This window comes from Numida meleagris, chromosome 12, assembly GCF_002078875.1.
Source record: "Numida meleagris isolate 19003 breed g44 Domestic line chromosome 12, NumMel1.0, whole genome shotgun sequence".
Classification (NCBI taxonomy): Eukaryota; Metazoa; Chordata; class Aves; order Galliformes; family Numididae; genus Numida; species Numida meleagris.
Window position 1 is genome coordinate 17,342,220 of NC_034420.1, and position 24,854 is coordinate 17,367,073.

General features: G+C 57.9%; 1 protein-coding gene across 6 annotated transcripts; it reads left to right on the plus strand.

The window, feature by feature from the left end:
- SH3RF2 (SH3 domain containing ring finger 2) lies at positions 1,617-24,819 on the plus strand. 6 transcript variants are annotated; one of them, XM_021410967.1, is made up of 11 exons: positions 1,617-1,767; positions 2,243-2,695; positions 12,693-12,962; positions 14,484-14,579; positions 15,794-16,105; positions 18,114-18,208; positions 18,877-19,047; positions 19,584-19,771; positions 20,863-21,206; positions 21,970-22,254; positions 22,512-24,819. In XM_021410967.1, exons 2-10 carry the CDS (start codon positions 2,324-2,326, stop codon positions 22,249-22,251), a joined length of 2,130 nt encoding a protein of 709 aa, XP_021266642.1. In that variant the 5' UTR covers positions 1,617-1,767; positions 2,243-2,323; the 3' UTR covers positions 22,252-22,254; positions 22,512-24,819. The 6 variants fall into 6 exon arrangements, with proteins under 6 accessions (XP_021266642.1, XP_021266647.1, XP_021266645.1 ...); XM_021410968.1 differs by lacking the exon at positions 1,617-1,767 and adding an exon at positions 1,930-2,133; XM_021410970.1 differs by lacking the exon at positions 1,617-1,767 and having other exon boundaries at positions 1,925-2,695; positions 21,973-22,254.

Genomic DNA, 24,854 nt, shown 5'->3' on the forward strand with positions numbered 1-24,854 from the left:
GCCAGGATGTGGCCAGGATGCAGCTGGGATGTGCCTGGGATGCGTCTGTGGCCGGGCGGGATGCAGGGCAGCACTGAGTCACCCACGCCTGTGCAGCACCCACAGATTTCCATGGAAATCCACCACGGGCTGGAGAAGCGTGAGGTGAGGTGTGTAACCTCCTCGCAGGAGTTTCAATCCCACCCATTGACCACAACTGGTTCAAATCAGGACTCAGGAGAAGTTAAAAAAAATTTTAAAGGACTCGGGAACAAATCGCACCTGAGAGCAGTGCTACCTGCGAGCACAAACTCAGCTGCTCAGCTTCACTCCCCACCACTTCCCAGCCCTGCGGTATTTTGTAATTCTCTTCCACTTCCAATCAGATGAAAATACACCATGTGTGTGTGAACCACAGAACGGAAATAGAGAAGAATATGTAAAAAAAAAAACAAAAACAAAAAAAACCTTCACAAACTGTTCTCAGTATAACTCATGTCACACGCTGCATTTTAAAACCCCAGTCCAGTACATGATGTTGCTTTCAACGTCATTCATTACAGAGTCTGCGTTGTCAGCCAAGTGCGAATCAACATATGACAGACTACAAAGAAATACCAAAGTAAATGGAGACCTGAGATGAAACAGAGTGAAGTAATTGTTTCTGCCCATTATCCTGAAGATGCCTGACAATGTTTTAATTTAGCCAAATGGCCACCATTTAAAAAAAATTGCTCCTACAAAATCATACTGTGGGGAAAAATTATTGAAAGGAGCACATTTCCTATATCTGCTGAATACTTCTGAAAACAGTCCTCCTCAGAAAAGTGAAGTACGTCCTGCATGCATGATACAGTTGCATTGTGTGTAAAGGCACCAAACAGAAATAAATCCTTTAGATTTACAGTCCTTTCCTCCAACTCATAGGTTGCAAACACAGCTGAGATATGGCTGAGATTGCGGCCATCACTGCAGCAGTGGCTGCTGCTGCGCAGGGAGCTCCTGGCCGGACAGCAAATCCCTCTGGGCCAAAGCCAGGGGGCTGCAGCGTGCCCGATGGGCCCGGCCTGCCCAGAAATTGAGCTGTGCAAAATAAATCTCATAGAACTGCACTCTCCCACCCCTCTCACCCCCTGTGAAGCTGTGCTGGGATGGTGTGGGCGGAGGCGGCCCAGTGCTTCAGAGGGGTATGTGAGTGCCACGGTGCTGCAGGCAGCGGCACCCTCCCGGGCATCGCCAACCCATCACCGTGCAGTGAGGACGTGGGCACGGCTGGGGCTGCTGGAGCCACAGCCAGGACTCGTGTTGGGACACGGAGCCGCATTGCTTAGGCAGCACAAGGCTGGGTTCTGCCATCCCCAGCAGCACTCCTGGCTTGCTCAAGCATCCGCAGCTCCGAGCCTGGGAGCAGCGCTGCCGGTGTACAGCCCTGGCCCAGTTGTGTGCGAGGGTGGTCGTGGCCATGGGCACCCCATGGCCAAGGCAAGGCAAACCCCAGCAGTGGGAAGCTCACAACCCCAGACCTCCGCGTTCACACACCATCTCCAGGGGAGGTTTCGGCTCGGGCGGCACAGCTCTCACCTGGCCAGCACACGGGAGCCGCTGCTCTCCCACAAGCTGTGACTTGAGCCCAGAGCCGCCCGCCCGAGCACAACCAGCACAGCCCCGAAGGAGCCGAACGGGTTGAGTGACTTTGTGCTGTGGGAGGAATAATCGTGCTGGGCTGCGGGAGCCGAGGCAGCTTGGCGGGTGAGGACGTCGGCACAGAGCTCCCCACGTCCCTCCAAGGTAAAACGGGATCGTAGTTGTGTTCGGAGGGCTTTTTATAGAGCTGCTGTCAAAACCGGTAGGCAGAGAGCTTAATTAGGACTGATCTCGGGATCGAGGCGGTGCATGGGTGTGCGAGGGGCTGCGGGCGGCCAACGGCTGCTTTGAGCCGGAGCCGGGAGTAAACAGCTCAGGTTGATCTTATCGGGCTCTGCCCGCGCCGTGCCGCCAGGTGCCCGCAGAGCAGAGCAGGGCCAGAGCTTCGTGGGGTGCTGCAGGGACGGTGCCCGCCCTGCCCCACTGCACGGTGCCACGCGGGGCTGCTGGGCACGGCCCCCTCGCTCCTGAATCAGCAGTGACTCACCACAGCTTGGAAGGGAGTGCAAAGTAGGCATTTGCAAATGGGCTCGTGAGGCACTGCCTTGCCATGTAGGTGGGATGCGGTACAGGCTCCAGCAGCCGAGCTCTGCTCTGATTCCTCCTCCCCTCCGTGCAGGGTGCCCGCCTCAGCCCGGCGCCTCTGTCTCTGCCATGCGGACGTCTCCAGCACAGCCGTGACGGCAGCTCGGTGCTGACGATGGACGACCTGGCTCTGCTCGACCTGCTGGAGTGCCCGGTGTGCTTTGAAAAGCTTGACGCCACAGCCAAGGTGCTGCCGTGCCAGCACACGTTCTGCAAGCCCTGTCTGCAGAGGATCCTCAAGTCCCAGAAGGAGCTCCGGTGCCCCGAGTGCAGGACACTCGTCCTCTGCGGCATCGAGCAGCTGCCGGCCAACCTGCTGCTCATCCGCCTGCTGGATGGTGTTAGGTACGGGCAGAATGCGCCCCGCTTTGGCTCCATGCAGCGGTCAGGGTTCCTGTCCTCCCCCGCCTGCATCCGCAGGGTCCCGCGGGGTCTGCAGCTCGCCCAGCACCGGCCGCCCGCCGCCCCCAGGAGCCTCATGGACGGGGTAAGCAGCGCCCGCGCTCGTCACTGCGTGAGCACAGAGCTCTGTCCCTGTGTGCCGGGAGTGCCAAACTTCCGTGCCAGCGATGCTGCACAGATGTTTGGAGTGAGAGATCATTCTTTTATTTGCAAATCTGGCTGCTGTTTCCTTGTGATATTTCTCTATTTGGAGCTCATCATAGCAGTAACTGCACTGAGTCCCAGGCTCAGACAGACCCAGCTTGCCTTCCTCTTTACACAAACTTTGCTGCTTTTCTCTGGAGCTTTCAGGTCCCTCCTGACTTTCAGGGGGCGTTTCTCACGCTTTAACTTTCGGGCGATTCACTGGGTTTGATAGCCATCAGATAGGTCACTGCATGACTGTAACTGTTGGAGATGGAGAAAGGCACCTCAACTTCCCCAGAACTAAAGAGGAAGGGCATAGGGACATTTGTGCCCCTAGCAAAACACCTTGAGATTCGGTGATGAAAAATACTGAACTCTACTTTCATCTAGGGATGCCTTCCTTGGCTAATTTTAAAGATGTAAGCTGTTCCTGTCATTTTCTCTAACAGTACAAAAGCGTTTCTGAAATGTGGATGTGGCATGAGACCTACGAAGGGAGCCTGCCTCTGCCTGAATTTGGGGTTGTATTTCTGAATTTCCTTCTCTTCCACCTGCGCTACACTGTGCCACGTCTCTGATAAGCCCAGGGCACCCCTCAGCCCCGCAGACACGGGCAGACCCGCAGCAGGTCTGTCGCTGCTGTGCCGTGGAGGCCCACGCCGCTGTCCGGCTGTGGAGCTCTGTGCAGCAGGGGAGGGTGCGCGGCCAGGGCCTCGGTGCCGCCAGCGGGTCATCCCGGCTCCAAGCCAACCTCTGGAGCTCATGGCCTGGGGGGAAACATGGCAGCACGGCCCTGAAACGCACAGCAGAGCACACGGCTCAGTCGGAGGGCAGCTCGCTGCAGGGTGCGCAGCACACAGGCCGGAGCTTTCCTCCCTCACCCCGTTCTCATTCCTGTGCCCGTGTTCAGGACAGTCAGGGACTCACTGCGGGCGTGGCTCAGTGGCAGCTCCCTGCTGGCAGCTCCCAACGCGTTCCCGGCGGCAGCTCGCGGTCTGGGCGGCACGCAGCGGGGTGGCAGCGCCCGCGGGGCTGCAGGGCCACGGTCTGACCCGGGCCAGCTGCCACCAGCGGGGCCACCAAACAGCGACAGCCCCGCGAGCTGAGGGTCCTGTGCTCAGTCTGGAGTCAGCATCTCTCCGTGGGCTTGGCTAAGGCAGCAGAAGTCTGTAATGCTGCTTACTACTACTATTACTATTATTATTATCATCATTATTTAACAAGCACTGTTCTCCCAAAAACAGAAATCTGGGCCTACGATTATTTTTAGACCTCTTTTGTGGAAAAGTTCAAACTGAGCTGATTTACTTTTCCTCCCTCGAGGCTTTGCTAACACTCCTGGAATGACCCCATTACAAAAATCCCAAAGCAGGGGAAAAAGCCTTCACTGATCAGCAATGAAGCCACCCAGCCCTGCACGCAGGCAGCTCCCGAGCACTCTGGTGTCAGCCATGGGGCACTGTGCTCAGTCCCCAGGAACGTGGCTGTCCCCGCCACCCCACGGGCAGCATGGCGTGTCCCCATCCCTTCCCTGCAGGCCCCTGCTGCTGGGGTGCGCGTGGTCCCATAGGGAACTTTCTGGGTTGGCCGCAGCCATCCAGCAGTTGCTCAGGGAGCGCTGGGATTGTGCGGGGCTTCCAGCAGCACTGACGTTGGGCTCCCATGGACAGCCGCCCCCAAACAAACACTCGCTCTATTTTGGGAGCCCAGAGAACAGCTCTCTGCACCCTGCTCCTCCACAGCCGCTCTCCTGCTGATCCCTGGTGCAGTGCTCCCTGCGCTGGGAGGTGGTGGGGTCTCCAAAGAAACACCACCCCCACCTGCAGGCTGCTGATTGCCACTGGGACTGTGCACCACTTCATGCTCCAGAGCAAATAAAATTAGCACACGCCATGCTGCACTGCAGCCTGGTACACCATCAGAAGCAGGATACAGGACACATTTTGTTTTACAAAAAAGACCATCTATAAATAAACTTCCTTTACTCTGCGGAGCTGAGAAATCACAAGTTCGAATGAAGTTTCGCCTCCCAGAGATGCTTTCTTGCCAGCTTGTTGCTCTTCATCCATACAAGCATTCATGAAAAAAACACCAACTGAATCCCCTCATCGCAAGCAAACCACAGATCCACACCTTTCTGTGTGTAGAATGCCAGCAGCCCTCAGCAGAGCTGCAGAACCATCAGGAACATGGCACACAGGCTGCAGCCAGGAGCTGCAAGGAGCCAGCGAGTTTCAGCTGCAGCCCATCCCGAGCTCTCTCTTACTTGCCCACCTGCACCCTTCTCACCGTGCCTCCGTGCCCAGCCCAGCTGGGTGCAGGTGGCTGTGCTGCGGGGCGCTGCCCGGGAGGCAGCCCAGGGAGGTCTGCCTGGGCCCCAGGACTTCACCGTCTGTGCTGAGGACAAGACTTTGGATTTTCAGGATCTCCACGTAATAAACTGTCTGGAACTCAGGAATGAAAGCATTTGCTAGGAGGTGAAAACGCGCAAATAATTTACGCTGAATCCTTTGAACTCCTCGGAGCCGCCCCTAGCGTGTGCAGGATGCGATTCCTGCTGTGCCGAAGCATCCCTTTACCTGGCCCCAGCCCGGCCCTGCGCTGTGGGCAGCAGGAAGCTGTGTGCTGCAGCACAGCGCTCCTGGCCAGCGCCCATGCAGGGCCGTGACGCGTGGGGGCCAAGGCAACCTGCAGGGGAAGGGCTCTGAGCCCTGCAGCTGCCCAGGAGAGCACACCGTACTGCCTCACCTTCAGCTGCTCTCTGCAGGAACCGCGCACTGCAGCCGCCCCTCCTGCACGTCGTGGGAGACGGGCACATAACAGCTCCACGGGGATAAAAATACATCGCACTCCAACGTTGCCACCTTCACATGGGCACTATATTTAGTGCCCGCGCTCGGTATTTTCTGCTCCTCCAGAAACATCTTCAGCTCCTTTCTGAATTTGACAGACAGGATTTGGATTGCTGGATCTCGGTGAAGCCTCAATCGGAGCCACCATCATGGCTGCACACAGGGGAAGCAAACACATCTCTGACCCATTCTCTGCACAGCCCCCTGGAAGAGGAGAGCTGGTGGCTGTGCTGTCACAGGGCTGCGTTGTACCAGGCCCCCGCACAGAGCTGTGGGGAAAAGCCCAGTTCCATGGCCAGCCTGCCCCAGGCTGTTCCCACCTGCACAATGCAGCGCTGCACTTCGCTATGCGTGTGGTCTGGTGATGCTCTGGGAGGAGAGATTTGCCCCAGTTCACCTCCACTGCCCCCATCGGGGTGACCCAAGTGTTGGTTCTTGCCCCTTATGCATTTACCATTGCACGGTTTTTTCCTCCTCCGCATGTGGTTTTAGCTTCTTGTGTCTATGGTAGAGGTCAGCCACAACAGTATCGATCACCCAACGGTGCATTCCCCAGAGAGCTGCATTCAACAGCAGTGCGCTCAGCTGCGGCCGTGGAGCAGAGCTGGAGATACACACAGCATGGCACCGGGGCATCCATCCATCCTGGTCAGAGATGGCCGCAAGCAGAACACCACCTTGGAGCCAGGGGGCAGGCAGGGTGCTGGGTTCCCCATGCAGAGCCCACACGGCACCAAAGGACCCATTGGGTGCCACCAGCAGCCAGGCACAGCGGGGCCGGGTGCTCCTGGGCCACTCCACGCAGGGCACCGGGGCCAGCGGCAGGAGCCAGTTTCCCTGGTTCCACAAAATGAGGTGCTGAGCTGCAAATACATGAAAGTGTTTTAATTTGTTACCAAGGCAATGAGTCAGACTCAGATGGCAAGTCAGGAATAGAACAGCAGGATTTCTGCAGGGTAGCGCGTTCACCTCTAAGTGCCGTGGTCAGCGAGGAGGCTGAAAGTCTGAGGCTGTTCGCCGCCGCTGCGCGCCGTTCCCTGGCCGCCACTCGAGCACATGCAGCTCAGCACCTGGCCGGAGCCTGCCGCGCTCTCTGGCATGGGCACTGGGACAGGCGCGTTCATGCTGGCTCCGCTGGGCAAAACTCAGCAGCGCCCAAGACGAGGATGGCTCACAGCGATGAGAACGCCGGTGCCATGCTTCGAGCTGAGCCTTCTCTCACTCTGCTTTACCTCTCCTCTGCCCTCACAAGGGAATCTGCAGTGCTTGCCCTTCAGTGCAGCAATTTGTTCTGCTGTCACTAATTTTCAGGTACTCAAACTACACTTAGCCTCAGGATTGCACTGTGCAAAGCACTGTGCAACTGAATGATCATAAATGTTAAGAAAACTTTTTCCTTAGGACCTGTAAGTGGGTGACTGAGCCCAGCTTTCCATTCCTGGCCTGGGGAAGGCCCCTCTTGTACCAGTGCCAGGTAGGTGGACACAACTTGGGCGCTATTTCTGAGAGACAAACTCAGAATGTGGAAATCAGATCCCTTATGAGGGTTTCTTTGGGTCCAGGACAACCGGGAACCCGGAAGTTCTGAATGGTTTTGCAAGGAAGGGAGAGCAAGCCTCGCCTGCTGGGAAACCACATTGGCTGGGATGATGCATACCTTGGTTCCAGAGGCAGTCAAGCTCCTTTTGGAAGCAGAAGCACAGAAGGAAGAGAGCGGCTCCTTTATCTGGCTCCAGGCCTGGGCAAGAGCGACTGCAGCCAAGGGCACATGGGCAGTGACCGGTCCAGGCCTGACCCACGGGTCGGCCAAGGGCAGCGCATCACGGATCACACGGTGGCCATAAACTTAGGCAGAGGTGGCAGAGGAATGGAGAGATGCACCATGCTTGAAAGAACACTTTGCTGAAATAACATGAAAGCAAAATCTTGCCATTGCAGGGCAAAAACAAAGTGCAGAGTCCTGGCAGGTTTTATCAGAGGCAAGGACACGGCACGTTGACATTGGCCTCCTGCAGCCTCGTGAGCCACTGCCCGTACCCCTCCACAGCTCTGGCACTGCTCCGCAGCACTGCCCCACCACGGCCCAATGGGCACCACTTCCCTCCTGGCACAGGGACGGCACTGCAGCCAACAGGGACACGCGCGGGCAGGAAGTGCAGAGGAGCAGTGCTCGGGTTCCTCCCCGCATGGCAAGCAGCCATGGCAGGGCCACGGCGGGGCCACGTGGTCCCGAAGCAGCGCGTCATGATGGGGCACGCTGAGGGCTGACACATTTGTTTTCCATGTGGCTTAAAGCCATGACACACAGGGCAGCCGCCATCCCAGCGTGCTGACTGCAGCAGACACAGCCATCTGACAGCGGCCACGCAGGGCAGCGCTGCGGAGGGCCTGGTGGCAGAGCAGAGCCCCGGCCCCACTCCAGGTGTGGGACCCCGCTCGGGCCCAGCGCGGCCCTCAGCCCCGCGTCACTGCCATGCTCCATCTGCACCGAGAAGCGCACAGCTCTGAAACAAAGCCGAGCGCAGGTGTAACGCCTGCATTGCCGAGCCTTGGCACCGGCTCTGCCCGCCCCCAGCCTCTCTTGTGGCTTCACATGCGCCAGGTGAAGCCTAATATGGCCTTGTCCTCCACCACAGCTGCTGCACGGCTCTGCAGAGCCCCAGGGTTGGGAGCGGCGGCACTGAGTCACAAACTGCAGCCGAGCCCTCGATAGGGGCTGCTCTCCACCTCCTGACATCACCGTCCCCGTTTCCCATTCCTCCCTGCAGCACGAAGCCAGATCAACAGCGGGCATTGCTCAGAAGCAGCGAGATCCCAAGGGCCGTGGGCCTGCAGGACGTGGGCGCTCTCCCCACGCTGCCGCCCCTCGTGCTCTGCAGGCTGCTCCATGCCCCCCACTCACAGCCCTGCTCACCCTTCAGTTTCTCAGCCCGCAGCTGTGGGCCGCGCTCCCGTGCCTGGCTGCAGCCTCGAGCTTGTGCCCGCAGCCCCCCACGCCCCACAGGAGCACGGGCCAGGCAGGGCTCCGGCTGGGAGCGGCTGCTGGTGGGAGCAGACCTGGGAGGGGAACGCAGGAACCGCCGCCGTCCGAGCCCTCAGACGTAATTACCCGAGGAGATGGAAGCGACAGGTTCGCTTCGGGTGGCTTTGTTCCGTGTGACAAGGCGGGAGTTATCTCCTCCGCCGAAAAGCAGAAAAACAGAACTGCGACGGCAATTAATTTACATTCAAATAGCTCCTTTCATCCGGCTGGATCCCGAAGAGCCCTGAAAACTGCGCTATCACCGAGGACGCGGGCAGGGCTCGCTCAGGGCGGGCAGCTCGCGGCAGCGCCTCGCGCCACGCTCCCACCCCGCCCGGGCACGCGGTGCCGGTGCCGATCCCCGTCGCCGGGAGCGCTCAGCCCCGCAGCGAGGCCCCGCGGTGACTCCGCGGCACAGAGCGCAGCGCGGCAGCTCCGCGTGCCCGCCCGGGACAGCGCTGCCGGAACGCCCCGCGGAGCGAGGGGCCGCACAGCGAGCAGCAGCCCCAGACCGCGCACACGGCGAACCCAGGGATTGTAGCGGGAGAGCAGCCAAGCTGGAAGATGCCCGGGACTGGATTTCTTCCCTTTCTGGCAAAGATTAGCGCTATCCTAGAAATAAACTGTTCCTTTCGAGGCTGCCGGGTGCTATGGGAATAGCGCTGCACGGCGCGGGTGCCCTCACCGCAGCAGCAGCGCCACGGCAGCTCCCGGTGCCACGGGCAGCGCCCGCAGTGCCCGGCACAGGCGGTGCCACGCGGTGCCGGCACCGGGCACACTGGGCGTGCATGGGCTCTGCCAGCGTCCAGCTGGTCCCACAGCCCAGCACCGAGCGGTGACTCCCCCCGTGACCCCGGCAGCCCCACGTGCCTTCTGATATTTCAGTGCTGCGAGCGTGTGCTCCTGCGTTCCCCCGCCATCAATAGCGAGGAGGTTATAACGAGCCCATTGAAGATAATTATAGTGCGCATTTCTCCCAGCTCTGAGGAGATGCTTTGAATCGCTCCCTTACACACGCATGCATATATTCAGTTTGTGTCTTTGTTTTGTACGGAGGGAGACTCAGACGTGTTGGATCACTGCCTGGCGCAGCTGATGCCAAGTGCCAAAAATAATTAAAAAATCCTCTCTCCCTTCTCAGCCTCAAATCCAGCGGGTGGGAGCGGTCACCCATGGCACAGCGGGCGACGAGAGCACGGCGCGGTGCTGCTCCTGCTGTGGGTGTCCCCCAGCAGACCAAAATACTGAATATTTTGGGGATGCTAAAGAAGCACGGAAGCAGTAGTAGTAACAATTAGATGTCTGCATCCACAAGTTCTGCAACAGCTTCAATAGGTGAATACAAGCGCTGCTCCACAAAGCAGCTGGTGAGATTCTGTCCATTCATCAACACAAGCTCCATGAAATGGCACAGGGAAAGAAAACAGGACTTAAAGGGAAACCTGGAAACAGAAGAGCAGTGCAATTTGGAAAGCAGCAGCCCTCCTCACCCCCCACATCTCTCCTGGGGGCGGCAGGAGACCCCCACGCTGCTCCCAGTCAAACCAGCGCTTCCTGACCGCTCCGTGTGCCCCAGCCAGGCCCTGCCCCTGGCTTTGCAGCTCCAGCAGCAGCTGAGCATCTTGCTCACATGCCATCAGAAGGCACATCTCACACTGTCACCTGGAGCAGGGACAGCCCGAGTGCTCTGCTATAACCGTGGAGATGAGTTTTCCCACAGCAAAGCTTCAGCTCCACGCAGCATGTCTGGAGGAGGGGGCCGTGACCACAGATGGCTTCAGAAAAAGAATTCCCATCCTCTGGGAGCAATTCTGCCTTCCAGGAGCTCTTGCAACGAGCACTAATTGCTCAGAGGGCGCCTGACCCCTTCCCCGAGCCCCCAGGGCTGAGTTCTGCACACCCCATGTCACAGACCCCCCCTCCCATCCAGCTCAGCGCTCTGTTCGGGCCCGCATTTCTGTCCAATTAAAACGAATTTCATAGAGGATCTGATCATCCTTCTTCTTGCTGAACAAAGAACATTCCAGACTTCTCAGCACCCATCGCTTGTTCAACTTTTCCCGGTAGTAACAGGTTTGCATTTCATTTCTGAGTTTCTCCTATTTTCAATACATTTCCATAACTTGTTCTTGGTGCCTTTTATGTTTGCCCTTATTTTGCGGCGCAACCACTCTCTCATCATCCCCGGACGTTTGTGTTCCTCCTCTGCACGCCTGCTTCCACAGTTCGCACGGGTCCTTTTGTTTTCTGGGTGCTCCTAACACAAGTGATCCTGCCTGCGCTGCGTCCTGGGCTGATACAGGCGCCCCGTGCTGCCACCGTGCACCCCAGGACCCTGCTCCTGAGCTCCAGCTGACACCAGGCCGTGTGCTCGGATGCATTTGCAGCGTGTTCCCTCGGGTGGCGGTGCTGGTGCTGTGCTTGCAGCCCGGGTGCTGAGCGGGGATGGCAGAGTGAAGCTCGCCTGAATTTGGTTTTTATGATTTCCCTTTTTTTCACCAATGTACTCCCAGTGTTACTAAGCCAAGTGCATGTGTTTACTATTACTGCAAATTAACAGACGAGATGAGTCAATTAGAACGAAACATTAAGCTAATTGCTTCCTGTTCCAAATGCTTTGAAGAAAATGCAGTACATAAAAGTTTTCTCCTCCTGGTTCCTTTCTCCTGGTGTCAGCATTTGGGGGCGCTGGAGGATGCTCTCTTCCCCAGACTCGGATCATTTCCTGTGGTCTTTGCGCGCTCCAAACAAAGCAGCGCTGTGTTTCTCTGCTCCCCTTTGCGCTCTCCCAGGGGACCAGGCTGGGCAGGTGCTCTGGGGACCGTTCTGGGGAGCTGATGTGAGACCAGATGGAGCTTGCCTGACAAGTACTGCAAATTCAGTGTCCAAACACGGTCCGTGCTAAAGCAGCAGAGTTATGTGAGCGATGCCCCGGGAGGACGCTGCTTCCCCAGCTCTGAGTGCTGCCACTCGTGCAGCAGCCCCGCATTGGGCAGCGCGGGCAGCAGCTGATGGCTCCAGCTGTGGGCACAGCACAGCCCTGCTGAGCCGCTCCGCCCCGCGCTTTGTGCTTCACTCAAAACGGCGACGTTACAAATGACTGGAAGCACAAACATGGGTTGCGCTGTTTTTTTAGGATGCGCTTGTGTGGGACACAGGGCTGCGCTCAAGGTATCTCCATCAGTCCTAATGAGCACTAGCAGCAAGCCTTCCACCTCGCTGGTTTCCAAAGGCGCATCTCGAATTGCTCAGCAGAGCGCAGAGACCAGGGAAGGGCACCCGCTGCAGAACAGCAGCCGCCGGCTGCCAGCCCCCCCAGCATCACAGCAGCACTGCTGGGGCGGGCCTGCCTTCATTCAGCGCCATGGTCTGCTGCCTGTTGTGTTAAATTGAGTTTTCTGGTGCAGATAAAGGTCAGGAAGGCTGCTGTTTTAAGTGAACTTTGTGGGTTTATTTTGATGAGATTCAGGATGCCAAAGGTCCCTCACCTCTGCTGGTTCTGGCATATCTCTTCTTTCTCATATGGTACCACAGCAATGACATTAAGAAGCTTCTCTTCCTGTAACCCAGACTAAAGGCTGAAATAAAACCGTAGCTCTTCCCAGCCACGTGCTGGTGGGCCCGCAGGTGCCAGCCATCGGGCGCTGCACAGCCATGGTCACCTCCAGCCACAACAGAACAGAAACACCCGAGTTCATTCCCAGAGAGACTGTATTAGAAGGGAACATACAGCAGGCAGTGGGATCTCGTGGGAAGACTACTTTAGGGCACTAATTGTTCCTTAAAATTCTCAGACAAGTTCAGCCTGCTTTTCATCTGGATACACATTTAGAAGAAGCATTTTGGAGCTTGTTCTCATTAAAAAAGTCATCAAGAAAGGATGGGGGCACTTCATTGCAGCAAATGTGTGCTTCAGCCTCATCCCTCTGCCCTTTCCCTCTAATGACAAACACTCGTGGGGAGCGGTGCCTGCGCTGAGCGCCGCTGCCCGGCTGAGCTCCGTGCTGTCTCTTCTCCCGCAGGTGCCACGAGCCAAGGCGCTGTTCTCCTACCGGGGGCACAACCCCGGGGAGCTGAGGTTCAACAAGGGGGACGTCATCGTGCTGCTCCGGCAGCTGGACGAGAACTGGTACCTGGGCGAGCTCAATGGCGTCAGCGGCGTCTTCCCAGCCAGCTCCGTGCAGGTCATCAAGCAGCTGCCCCTGCCGCCACCCCTCTGCAGAGCGCTTTACAACTTCGACCTGAGCAGCAGGGATAAGAGTGAGAACAACGACTGCCTGTCATTCCACAAGGTAACACTGCCCTGCACGGGCAGGGGCTGGGCAGCACGGGCTGGGCCGGTTCTCTTCTTTAGATTGCATTGCATTCTGCTGCCTCGCAGCACCATGGCAGCTCTCTGCTGAAAGCCAGGGAGGTTTCCAAGCCCCACCAGACACTGACAGCGGTGACTAAACCCGGCTTCCCCTGGGGATGTGCACAGACACGGACAGAATGAGAGCATCCTGGGAAAGCGCAGTGTGACCCTGAGCAGCCATTTCAGGCCCTGGTTTGGCTGCTGGAGTTGATGAGCAGCAGCTGCTGGTGGCAGTTTGCTCTCCCACCAGAACACTGAAGGAGAGCCTAAAAAGAAACCCACTGACATATCGAAGAAAATTGCTTCCAGGTCTGAGAACACTTCTCTTACACAGCTTAGACACATTCAGGCAGCCTGCTGGAGGCATACGCTGCAGAGCAGGACCTGAACTTTTCCTGTATTTCTTTTCATTCCCCAAAGGCTGCAGAGCTTGTGTTTGCTCTCAGCTAGAGGATATGGTTTTCAGTGCAGCTGCACCTCCCAGCAGTCAGCTGTGCTGTCAGAAGGAGGTGAGGCAGTGCAGAGCACAACAGAGAGCAGTGCCTGGAGGCAGCAGTGTCCCTGCAGAAGACACCGTCCCTCCCCAGCACAGCACAGATGCTCCCCGCACTCTGGCCAGCTGAAAGCGGAGGCGCAGGGGCAGGTCCGGGCTCTGATGGGTCAGGGCTGGATGTGGGGTGCATGTGGGGCAAGAAGCCAAAGAGCCCAGAGCCCCCTGTGCCTCCTGACCAAGAGGAACCAAGATGAAAAGCAGTGCAGAGCAGCACTGTGTGCCGGAGCTCCAGAACCTCTCTGGGTGGCCCGCTCCAGTGCTCCAGCTGCACCTGTCCGTGCAGCACAGCTCGAGCTCATTCTTCAGAAGCAGAGCTGGCTGGTACATAGACCTCCGAAAATCTTCCCTCTTCCCGTGGCTGCCCACTCCTGCAGGAGCCCCGCAGTGCCCTGAGCTGGCAGCAGCCCCGTGCTGGGAGGAACCACCCCACCCCTGCCTGTCACCCCACCTGCCACCCACCCCTGCCATCATGCTCCGTGCTTCGAACGCCTGCCCTGCAATAGCATCGGGCGATTTCAGCTCCTGAAGTAATGGTCTGAGGGTTGTGGCAGCTTGACATCAAGTGCCCCACCACTCACACCAGTCTTTTGCTTGGTTTGGAGCTAAAATGCCATTTTCAATATTTGTTCTGGGCATGGCGATTGCAGAAACATTTCCACATGGTGGAAGCCTCCAAACCACCTCTGAGTCTCACATCTCCCTCGCCAGGCTCATGCCCATGTCCCCATTCAGCCACGCTTGTACCTTTAAACAAAAACAAATGCTTGAGCATTGTGCTGAACAAGGACTTGCGTTTTGGAACACAGACGTAGCAGAAGGAGCAGGGGTTTGGCAGGGGAGCAGCGCCGAGGTGCAGCGCTGTGAGACGCGGGGCGAGCCGCCCGCTAACAGAGCTCTGCCTTGCAGGGAGACATCATCACCGTCATCAGCAGAGTCGATGGCAACTGGGCCGAGGGCAAGCTGGGCGACAAAGTGGGCATCTTCCCCGTGCTGTTTGTAGAGGTGGGTACGGCCCCGGCACAGCACCATGGAGCCCTGCAATGCGGGAAGGTGGGGGCAGAGCGCGGGCAGCGGGCAGAGCCCGGCTGGGCCCTCACAGCACCGCTCCAGATGCAAACTGTGCTCCTGGGGTGCAGCTGGACAGTGGGAGTGTGGCACCAACCAGAATCCCTACAAAAAGAATTAACACCTATAATCACCGTAATTACAGCAAGCACCTCTTTGTGGCTCTTTTATAAAAGGACACCAGTAGAATTTTCTTTTTTGAAGCTCTAATATATTTGGTAAAAATGAGCCAGCCAGGGCCACACAAAGCCACCGAGGAGTTAGGAACTGACTATGGAGAAGGCAGCGGTGTGTCTGCCCTGGGACACACGGGGCTCTCCTGGCTTTGATGCTCCCGTCTGTGCCCCTTACTGAGCCCTCTGCTCTTAGAGAAGGCAGAGAAGTGGTTGGGCTCTGGCTGCAGTTTAATTACACAGAGAAATGACGCTATGACCACCCTTTTCTCTGTACGTGTGCACACATGACTCTCTGTAAACCTTGCTCTAAGAAATGAGGAGGAAGGAAATGCAGAAATAATCCATGCTGCAGAATGACAGCGCTGAGCGGCAGCTCCCTGCCCCGCGCCAGCCGCTTCCATTCATCCCCAGCCGGGAGCATTGCCTCACATGAGTGGGTGAGAATCTCCAAGTTTTGCAATTTGTTCATGTCAGCAGTAAATCATGATTAATTCCTCTGGCAGTCATCCTGCTGAAAAACACTGTCACCACATGCCCTTTGTATTAATGCTGTAGTGATCAGCAGTTTCCAAGAAATACTGCTCGAACGTTGCCTCCGTAAGCTGAGGGCCGGGCCCTTCCCACGAGCAGCGCCGTTACGAGGCCGGGCGCTGCTCAGCAGCAGCATCCCACGAGTGCCATGGGCTGCAGGGGCACCGCGGGCTCCAGCCTTGCTCGGAAGTCGCAGGCAATGGGGCTCCTCGATGGCAGCGCCAGGCAGTGAGAGCAACGTGTTTTTCAAACCGGTTTTAATTTGGCTCCAGCTCCACGTTGGTAATTTGGCGTTCAGCACTTGTCGCTGAGAGCAGGGCAGGGAAGCGCTCGAGCCCCGGGTCCCATAGATCTCTATGAAGTCGGCTGGGTCCTGCCTGCGGCCTTGCTGCTGAGGGAGGAGGACCTGCAGCGGCCCCCGGGCCTTCCCTCTGTCTCTTGCAGCCAAACACGACGGCACGGCAGCTCCTGCAGAGCAGCAAGGGCTCCTGGCCCACCCCGCTCCGCTGCGCACCGCTGAGCGTGGCCTCTCCCAAGGCGCAGGGCCGGGAGCTGCACAAGGCCCCCGACGCCCGGCGCAAGAGCCTGCGGCCCTTCTCCATCACCACCGCCCTCAACACGCTGAACCGCATGGTGCACGCGCCTGCTGACCGCCCGGCGCTGCGCATCAGCTCCCCGGTGCTCATCAGCTCCAGCAACCCCAGCGTGGCCGCTGCCGGCAGTGAGCAGGACGCGCCCCGCGGGACCCCCGCCCAGGTGAGGCGGCTGCGGGCAGCGTGCTGCGGGACGGCACGGGGCGGGCGGATGGAGCGCGTGCGCGACGGCACGGCACTGGCAGCAGCCGGGGGGTGACAGCTCAGCAGGCTGCTGGGGACGCTTCTGAACGGGAAAGGTCAGTTCTTAGAGCCCAGGGACCCCGGGAACCCATAGAAAGAAGTCTATGGGAGTCTCCTCCTCTGAGATCACCGAACCGCCTGGACGTGGCCCCGGGCACCTGCTCCAGATGACACTGTTGGGGCAGAAGGAGACCAGGGGGGCCCAGGGGCCATGCCGTCATCCTGAGCCCCAGCACCAAAGCCCAGCTGAAGCCCCTGCTTTTGGGAGCACTCGCCCGCTGGGCTCTCCCTGGAGGCAGGCTGTCTGCAGGGCAGGCTTCTGCACAAAGGGCAAATGCAACAGCGTGAGAGCATCTGCAGGAGCAGTGACCTCACCTCCCACTGCTTCTAAGCAGCGATGTCAGGCCTCCTGGAAATCGGGGTCACTTCCCTATCCTGAATCCACTGCTGCAGCTCTCTGCTTCCAGACGGGTGGTTCCTGCCACACAGGGCAGTCCCCGGGCAGCCCCCCCTGCCTGCAGCCGCCCAGGGCTCGAGGCGCTGGGGGTGTGGGCTGACCCTGGGAGCACATCCTCTGCTGGCTGCAGGGGAGAAGAGCCTCGTTGCCTCTTCATGCTCTGTCTGAAGATCTCAGTACAGGATCTTCACAGATCATCTGAAATGGGAAGAAAAAGGTTTTGTTTAGATTTATGTAGCATCTTTCACACTGAAGGCTGCTCCAACGTTTTGTAAAGCAATAAGGCAGCCCCTGACAGTTCAGTGTCCGTGCAATAAAACCCAGCAGGCATTTTGTGCTTAGCATTAGCCTGCAAACAGCCCTGGATATTAGGCCCTCTTTTATGTGAGAGGAAATGAAGCCCTGCAATAGAACCATAATTCAATTGAAATGGTATCGTGTCTCATGACCCCAGTATAATTTTACCAGAGGTGTCTCGGTGTGAGCTATTGTCAGCATCACAAGCAGCAGCACGGATGCACTGACGTGCTGCCTTGGAATGGTTTGGATTTCCTTCCTCCTCAACAACCATTTTTCTCCTGAAGACACACAGAGATCCGTGTGCTGTGCACCAGCTCTGGGCCAGGCTGCTTGGTTGGTGAGCACAGCACCCAGCAAGGCGCTGCCACGGTGCTGGGGCGGCGGGAGCTGCTGGGAGGGGTGGGAGAGCAGAAACGTAATGGAAGAGGCAGCAGCTCCAGAGGGGTGCGGAGCCCCTGGGCACAGCGTGGAGCAGAGACAGGAGGATGCTGCTAAGGTCAGGAAGGGCTGTGCTTCCAGCACATCACTGAGTGCCTCGAGGTATGGGGCAGTGTCAGTCTATAATGTTTTACTGTCTCCTGCCTGAGATGCTGTTGCTGTCCTGCTTTGTATGCTGTGAGCTGGACCCTAATCTCCTAAACGCTAGTGAAATGCATTGACTGTAACCTGATTCTAAAGCAGCTGCCTCACCCTGGGTCCCTGCGCTGTTCTCTAAAGCGCTGGCTCCTATGCAGGCACATTGTTTTCCTTTCTTTCCCTTTTCCTCTCCTTTTTTAACTCCAGCAGCACATTGCTGCAGGGCACCTCTGGGGACGGGCTGCGCTGTCTCTGTGCCGCTCATCCTGTGCCTCGCTGCCGGACACGTGCACACAGCAGCCAGCCAGGACGGGTCAGGAGGGTTCGGATTCAGTTGTTTTGGTTTTGCTATTTGAAGGATTTGCTTTCAAGAATAGGGGCAGGTCTGTCTTCCCTAGAAAAGTCTCTGCTCATTGAATGACCTTGTGCCTTGTTTGCTGGATCTGTCTGCAGCTCAGTGAGGTTCTGTGTCTTTTTTTCGTCTTTTTGGAAGCACGGGTGAGGCCTATCCAGTGATTTCAGTGGCTCCTCCAGTGGCTAAAATAAGCCCCTATTCACATTAACGTGCTGCTTTCTGTTTCCTTTCTCCCCGCAGGTCAGTTCTTCCTACTATCCCGCACCGGGATCGCTGAGGCACTCTGCCGCCATTGTCACTCTCCCCCACCTGCAGCATCACCTCTCAGCCAACATGTGCGTAAGGCGAATCGTGCGGGGGGGGGTCGCGCACCACTCCACAGTGCCCCATCCCCATCCCCATCCCAGCAGCTCCCCGGGGTCCTGCCTGCAGGAGGGGCACTGGGGGGCGGGGCCGCGTGCCTGGGGCTGGGGCCGTGCTCCGGTGTCCGCAGCCCTGAGCAGGAGCCGCAGGGGGAGCTGCCCCCAAAGGTTATTGTAGGGGTATGGAAGAATTTAGGCACAGTACTGGAAAGATGTGAGACAGGTTCTGACCGTTCCTGCTGCTACCACCTGGGCAGAGCTCACATCTGCGCTCTTTATGGTGCTTTGCCTTAGGCCAGGTGCTCGTTAGCCTTCCATCCCTTATGTCAATGAGCACCTGCGTGGGAGAGTGGCACAGCAGCGTTCTCCTCGCTCGTTTTCTACCAATACCGGGACAGATGCTGTGACAAGATCTACTCTTCTCCAACCCTGCTCGCCCTTCTTTTATTCATATCCCCTTTGGTTGAATGCCGCAGGCACGTTCTTCCCTGCGAGTCGTCTCTGCAGTAACAGTGGCACCCCAGGGTGCAGGAGGACCCTCGGGCGGGCAGTGCCCACAGCACACGGCCCCGTACCCGAGGCCGTGCTGCAGCCACCAGGCACAAGGACAAGGCCCCCCCGATGTCCCCGTGTCTCCCCAGGTGCGTGGCTCTCCACCCCTATGTGGCGCACGGCCCCGACGAGCTGGAGCTGCAGAAGGGCGAAGGGGTGCGTGTCCTGGGGAAGGACCACGACGGCTGGCTGCGGGGCGCCTCGCTGGCCACGGGCAGGGTCGGCATCTTCCCCAGCAGCTACGTCGCTCCCCTCCTCAGGTCTGATTTTCCTTGCATGGAACAAAAGCAGAGAGGGGTCGGGGCCTGCAGGACGTTGTCTACCTGCTCCTGCAGTGACGTCACTGTCTATAGAGCAGGCATTTAAATGCTGGAAGCCATGGATCTAACTGAGCAAACACATTAGAAAGGGCAATGATTAACATATACACTTACTTCAGGCTAGAAAAAAAATTTCCCATGCCCTCAGTTCCCGAGATATACTGAGGATGGACAGAGACCCAGCCACGAGTTCAGAATGCGCAGTGTCTGCAAAGAGAATGTCGGGGAGACGGCAGGAAACCTCACCCTGGATTCCCACTCCACTATTTGGAGAAGCAGTGCCCAGCCCTGCGGGGAGGTGTCCACACGGACCCCACGCTCACTGGGACACAGCCGGGACCAGAACTGGGGCTGCAGTTTCCTCCAAACCCCTGGCGTGAGCGCAGGGCCGGAGGACTTCACTCTGCCGAGCTCCCATCTGCACACACCGCCGCGTTCCTCCACCACCAGCTGACGTCCTGTTCCTTTGCCAACAGGAGACCGAGCATGCCCGACTCGAAGCTGCCGTCGCTGTACGCCTCCTGGACGCTGTCAGCCTCCTCGCTGTCCTCCCAGGGCAGCGCCTCAGAGAGCGGCCAACGCCAGAGCCGCGCGCTGAAGGCGGCACTGCCCGTGCCCGTGGGGCACGCATCGCTGCGGCGCGGCCGCGGCTGCACCAGGAAGAGTGAGTGGGGGGGCTGCATGCAGGGCAGCTGTGCCTGGGAGGGCTGCAAGGACCCACGAGGTGCTGCCAACATCGAGCAAAGGGAGCAGGAATGGCGCTGAGCGGCAGCGCGCAGCCACAGGAAACAGCGAGCCCTGGTTGTGCAAACAGCACCGGGCTCTGCGTTAGTTTTGGTTCTCCAGAGAGAGGTTTTGGAATTGGCACAGAGGACGCTGAGGGCTCCACGTGCAGAGGCAGTTACAGAAGGTTAAATTAAGGTATTATCAGGAATTATTAAGAAAGAAACTCAGAACAAAAGGGTAAAACTCAGCAGTGCCATTGTAGGAGTTCTGGTGAGCTCATATCCTGAATACTTCTCATATTCTGACATCTCAAAGAGAATAGAGTAAAATTAGAAATAAGCATGTGGAAGGATGAGCAAGAGAATGGAATAATTCTATTTCAGGAGCAAAATTTTACAGCTTGGAAATATCCAAGATGCATGAAGTCATGAATAGACTGCAGGTGAAAAGGAATGCTGCTTTGGAACATATTTCTGAATATGTTTGAGCAGACACGGCACGCTGCCCCCAGCTGGGGTAGAGATGGGCATGGGCGCTGGCTGGAGCCCTGCTCATTTGCAGGGGCCCCTGGTGGAGGTTTTAGACTCAACAGTGTGTTTATCTTAAAAGCTGTTTTACTATAGAAGACCTCACACCCCTGTGGCGGCTCCTTTAAAAAAGAAAAAAAAAAAATCAATCCTGCAAACAGCGAGGCACTGCCAAGGAAATAAAGCGTGCGACTTCCAGCGCTGCAGCCTGGAAAGCAGCTGCCAGCGGGAGCAGCCAGTAGCAGCAAACCATGGGGAGCAGGGGAGGGCTCGGGTGCAAAGGTCGCACTTACAGATGTGCTTGGCCAAAAGCACGACGGCAGAGGATGGGAAATGCCAGGCCTGGGGGGTGCTGCCTCCGCCATGGCACCTCGGGGGGCTCAGCACAGGATGGAGGGAGCAGTGCGGGGGGCACATCCTGCCGCGCTGCCGGCTGCGTGCTGCTGCCCCGCGCCTGGCCGCTGGGACCCCGCTAACCAACCTCCCCTGTTCTTGCCCCCAGATGGGTCCCTGCAGAGGCCGGGGCAGGGAGGGCTGCAGACCACCAGCTCCCTCCACCGCGTGCCCACGGCCGGGCTGCAGCCGTACCCGCACGCTGGCACCTCGCCGCACAGCAGCCCTGCCCCTGCCCCAGCTGAGGTGGGCGCGAGGCCCGGTTTCTCCCACGAAGCCCCGCCAGCGCTCGTGGTCAGAGGAGGGGAAAGCAGGACGCCGTCTGTCTGCAGTTCGGTGATCCTGGATGCCATGGACCCCCTGGCAAAGAGCGAGCCTGGGCCCCGGCCGCCTGCGTCAGCCCCCCCGTCCATCCTGGTGAAGCCAGACACCTCCCGCAACAGCACTGACAAGGTAGGGATGGAGCGCTGCCCGTGGGCTGACGGGTGCCCCTGGGGTTGGTGCCTGCCTTAAGCCATCAGATACTGATGCTGCTGACTCTGCTGTTCAAATTAAGCCCTTCAGAAAGGCAAAGTGCTGCAGGGTGTTCTTCAGAGCCAGCCAGCGTCCATTGGTTCAGTAGCCGTGATCAAACTTTGAGGCTTTCTGAGGTCTTAAATGAGGCACAAATCCCATTGAGGTCCCCATAAATCACAGAACCATTAAAGCTGGAAAAGACCTCTAAGGTCTCCAAGTCCAACCCCAACCCACCCCACCATGCCCACGGACCATAGAACGACTTGGGTTGGAAGGGACCTCAAGTATCATCAAGTTCCAAGCGCCCTGCTACAGGCAGAACCACCAACCTCCAAGCGTGTTCCCCAGTGCCACAACTCCACAGTCCTGGAACACCACCAGAGACAGTGACTCCCTACCTCCCTGGGCAGCTTGTTCCCACACCTAGCCGCTCTTTCAGAGAAGTAATTTCTCCTGATATCAAGGGTACTGAATGAGCAAACAGGAGAGCTGGGCATCCGGCCCCGCGCTGGGCTGCTCCCTGCAGAGCAGGACCAAGGGAACATGTTTCCACCCTTACCCTGAGGACAGCCCTCCCTCCCCGGGGCTGGACCCCCAGGACCCCAAGGGGTCCATGGTTGATGGGGCAGCGCTTGGGGCTCCTGGGGCTCAATGCGGGCACCGTGCTCGCCCTCACGGTGACACATTGCTCTCCTTGCAGCAGGTGAAGACGGTGCGGTTCCAGAACCACAGCCCGCCGCCCAAGCGGCACAGCCTGCAGCCCTCCCCGCGCCTGCCCCGCAGCGGCTCCGAGGCAGTGCCCATGGCCGAGCCCCCGCTGCCCGAGGGGAGCCCCGAGCCGCCCACGCTGCCCTCCCCGCGCCTGGGCACCAGCCCCCTGCACCCGCGCAGAGCGCTGCACCCGCGGGCGGCATCGCTGGAGCTGTCAGCGCCGCTCACCTTCCCCGTCAGGAAGAGCTACAGCAGCGTCTCCGCCAACTGACAGGTAGCGCCTGCAGCCCCGCACCCATCTCCTCCTCCCAGGGGCGGGGCGGAGCTCAGGGACCCCCGCAGCCCACGGGCCCAGGAGCTGCGCTGGGCCGGGTGCGCGGTGACACAGAGCTGCTGCTCTGCGCAGGGAGCGGGGCACGGAGTGGGAGAGGGGAGGGTGCGCGCAGCGGGAGCGGTGCCACGAGCTGTGATCTCCTCGGGGCCGCAGCAGTGCCCACAGGGATCCAAGCAGCAAATGTCACCTTCCTGCAGGACAGGGCTCTGGCTCACGTGCTCGTTACTGGTGTTAAGACCACCGATTCCCACCTGAGCCACAATGAACATCGGATCCAGAACTGCCGTAAAATCACGTCCATCATGAATCACGTAGCAAACCTGCGGAGTTAGCTCTGTTGGTGACCCAAATCTCACCACGGCCCCGGCGCAGCCCCAGCAAAGACGGAGGGACTGATAACGTTGCCCAGCAGCCCACAGCCCTGCACGTTGGCTCTGTCGGACCCTTTTTCTTTGAGAAGCAGAAAGGGATTTCCAGCAGCACTAAGTTCTTCGCCTGCTGTTCTCTATTGCTATTTGAGCTCCTGCATCAAATCCTCACAAATGGAAAACATGAGCTTTTCCTAGGTACGTGGGGCAGCGCAAGCAGCAAACAGGACAGCTCTCAGCAATGCCCTCAGTGGCACGGCACAGCCCAGAGGAAAGACCAGCACTTGGCCAAAGATTCCTCTCTTCCCCTTAAAAGTAAACCAGAAACCTCAGCGGCTCCACAGCCAGGAACAGCTGCCCCTCTCCCAGACACATCCAGAGAGGCACATTACACCCAGGGTCATCCACAACAGCAATTTAGCATTGCTCTGGGAGATGGGGGGCTGCCTGCGCGCAGCCAGCCCCTGGGAGCGTCCCAGTGTGCGCCCACGCAGGGATCCCCCACCCTGGGATCCACTGGCAGAGCGCCCAGTGCTTCCAGCAGTGAGCACTGGGAGAAGGCGCAGCGCTGAGCTGCAGCAAGGCTGAACGAGCCCTGAGATCCCCGCACCTCTGCGCACACGGCAGCCACGCGCCGCCCCTACCGACCCCTGCTCAGAATGTCACCATTCCCCCCCGCCAAGACAATCACAACGAGGCGGCACCGCACAGGGAGCCCTGCAGAGCTGTGCAGCCCACTGCGTGGTGCTGAGACGTAACACAGCACCACGGAGCAATCCCAGCCCCAACCCGCTGTGTGATGGCAGCCAGTGTGCATCCAGCTGACGGGGAAAGAAAAGGCTCTGCCACCGCACGTGAACAGTCATGGGCAGCGATGGGGAGAGGCACTGGGCATTAAGAGCAGGAGGTTATTCTGGGACAGATCCCGGTGTTCCTTGCACAGGATATTTCATCGCTTTGATGTTATGGTGATACATTCCCTCAATTTATCCAAAACGTGGAGGGAGAGACAACTGAAAACAGGCAACCACTTAAAGCAACAGCTCTAATTAGTGCCGCCACCGAGCTGCTCCCAACCTCACGCACCTTCCACCGCTTCCAAACTGCAGGGAAGGGTGAACCCAGCTCCTCGCTCCTCACCTGGGCTGCATGCTGCACTGAGCAGCACTGCAGGAAGAAGGCTCACATGGGTGGAGGACCTGCCTCCCAGCCCCGGGAGGAAGAACCCCCTGCAAGAGCTGCAGGAGCAGTGCCAGGGGCTGGGGCTGCCAGCAGCGATGCCCCCAAGGCCCTGGAACCTGCTTCCAAGTGATTTATTTCCCGACCTGGTCCTGTTTAGTTTTCCTTAAGCCACCAGGCAGCGCCCAGAAAGGCAAAAACCCAGCCCCAGAGCAGCCCAGGAACAAGCAAGTTCACATGTACATTTATCAGTATTTTAGAGGGCTTACTCATTGCAGAATGGCTCTTGAGGTTCATTTGTGCAAAATACATATATCACACATAATTGCAGCTACATAGACTTTAGGTTTTCCTTTTCCTTTTTTTTTTTTCTTTTCTTCTTTTCTCCTCCCTCCCCACTCACCCCATGTCTCAGTATTTCCCTGTTTAAGAGGCCGCATTCCAGAGCAGCCAGCACTCGGCCCAGCTGTGCAGGCAGACCCAGGCCCCCACCCAGCACTCCCACGGGGCCACACACCATGAAGAGGTGGACACAGGACCCACTTGTACCCAACCTCTGACATAAATGCTTTCTGAAGACACCAAGGATCAATGGACAGTAATTTACCTTGGTCATCAGGCCATGAATTTTGACATCTTCTTTCCGCGCTGAGCCCAGCAAACATTGCAGTGAAGTGTTACAGCCTTATTACTGTAAACGAGAGAGCAGCAAGGACTATTTTACATATGTATGTTTAGAAACAGGTATATATAATCTTTTCTTATTTGGTGACGGGCAGGAAGAGCAAACAGAACGCTGACATTTACTTTACGGTTGGGAGACGCTTGTACAAATTCAGCGATGCTCAATATTTTTTCCATGATGTGAAATTCATTTTTTAAAAAGGCTTTTTCAATTTAACGTACTATTAAGGCGAAGAAAGAACTCAATAAACAAAAAGGTATTCGTTTCCTGGTTTGTATTCGTCTTCAAATATTTGTTTTCTATTTCTT

What these genes read in the sequence shown, in the direction of transcription:
- SH3RF2 (XM_021410967.1), top strand. Translation starts at nt 2,324, where the DNA reads ATGGACGACCTGGCTCTGCTCGACCTGCTGGAGTGCCCGGTGTGCTTT. An exon ending in TACGTCGCTCCCCTCCTCAG is followed by an intron (nt 19,048 to 19,583) that starts GTCTGATTTTCC and finishes CTTTGCCAACAG; the next exon opens with GAGACCGAGCATGCCCGACT. An exon ending in CCGCGGCTGCACCAGGAAGA is followed by an intron (nt 19,772 to 20,862) that starts GTGAGTGGGGGG and finishes TCTTGCCCCCAG; the next exon opens with ATGGGTCCCTGCAGAGGCCG.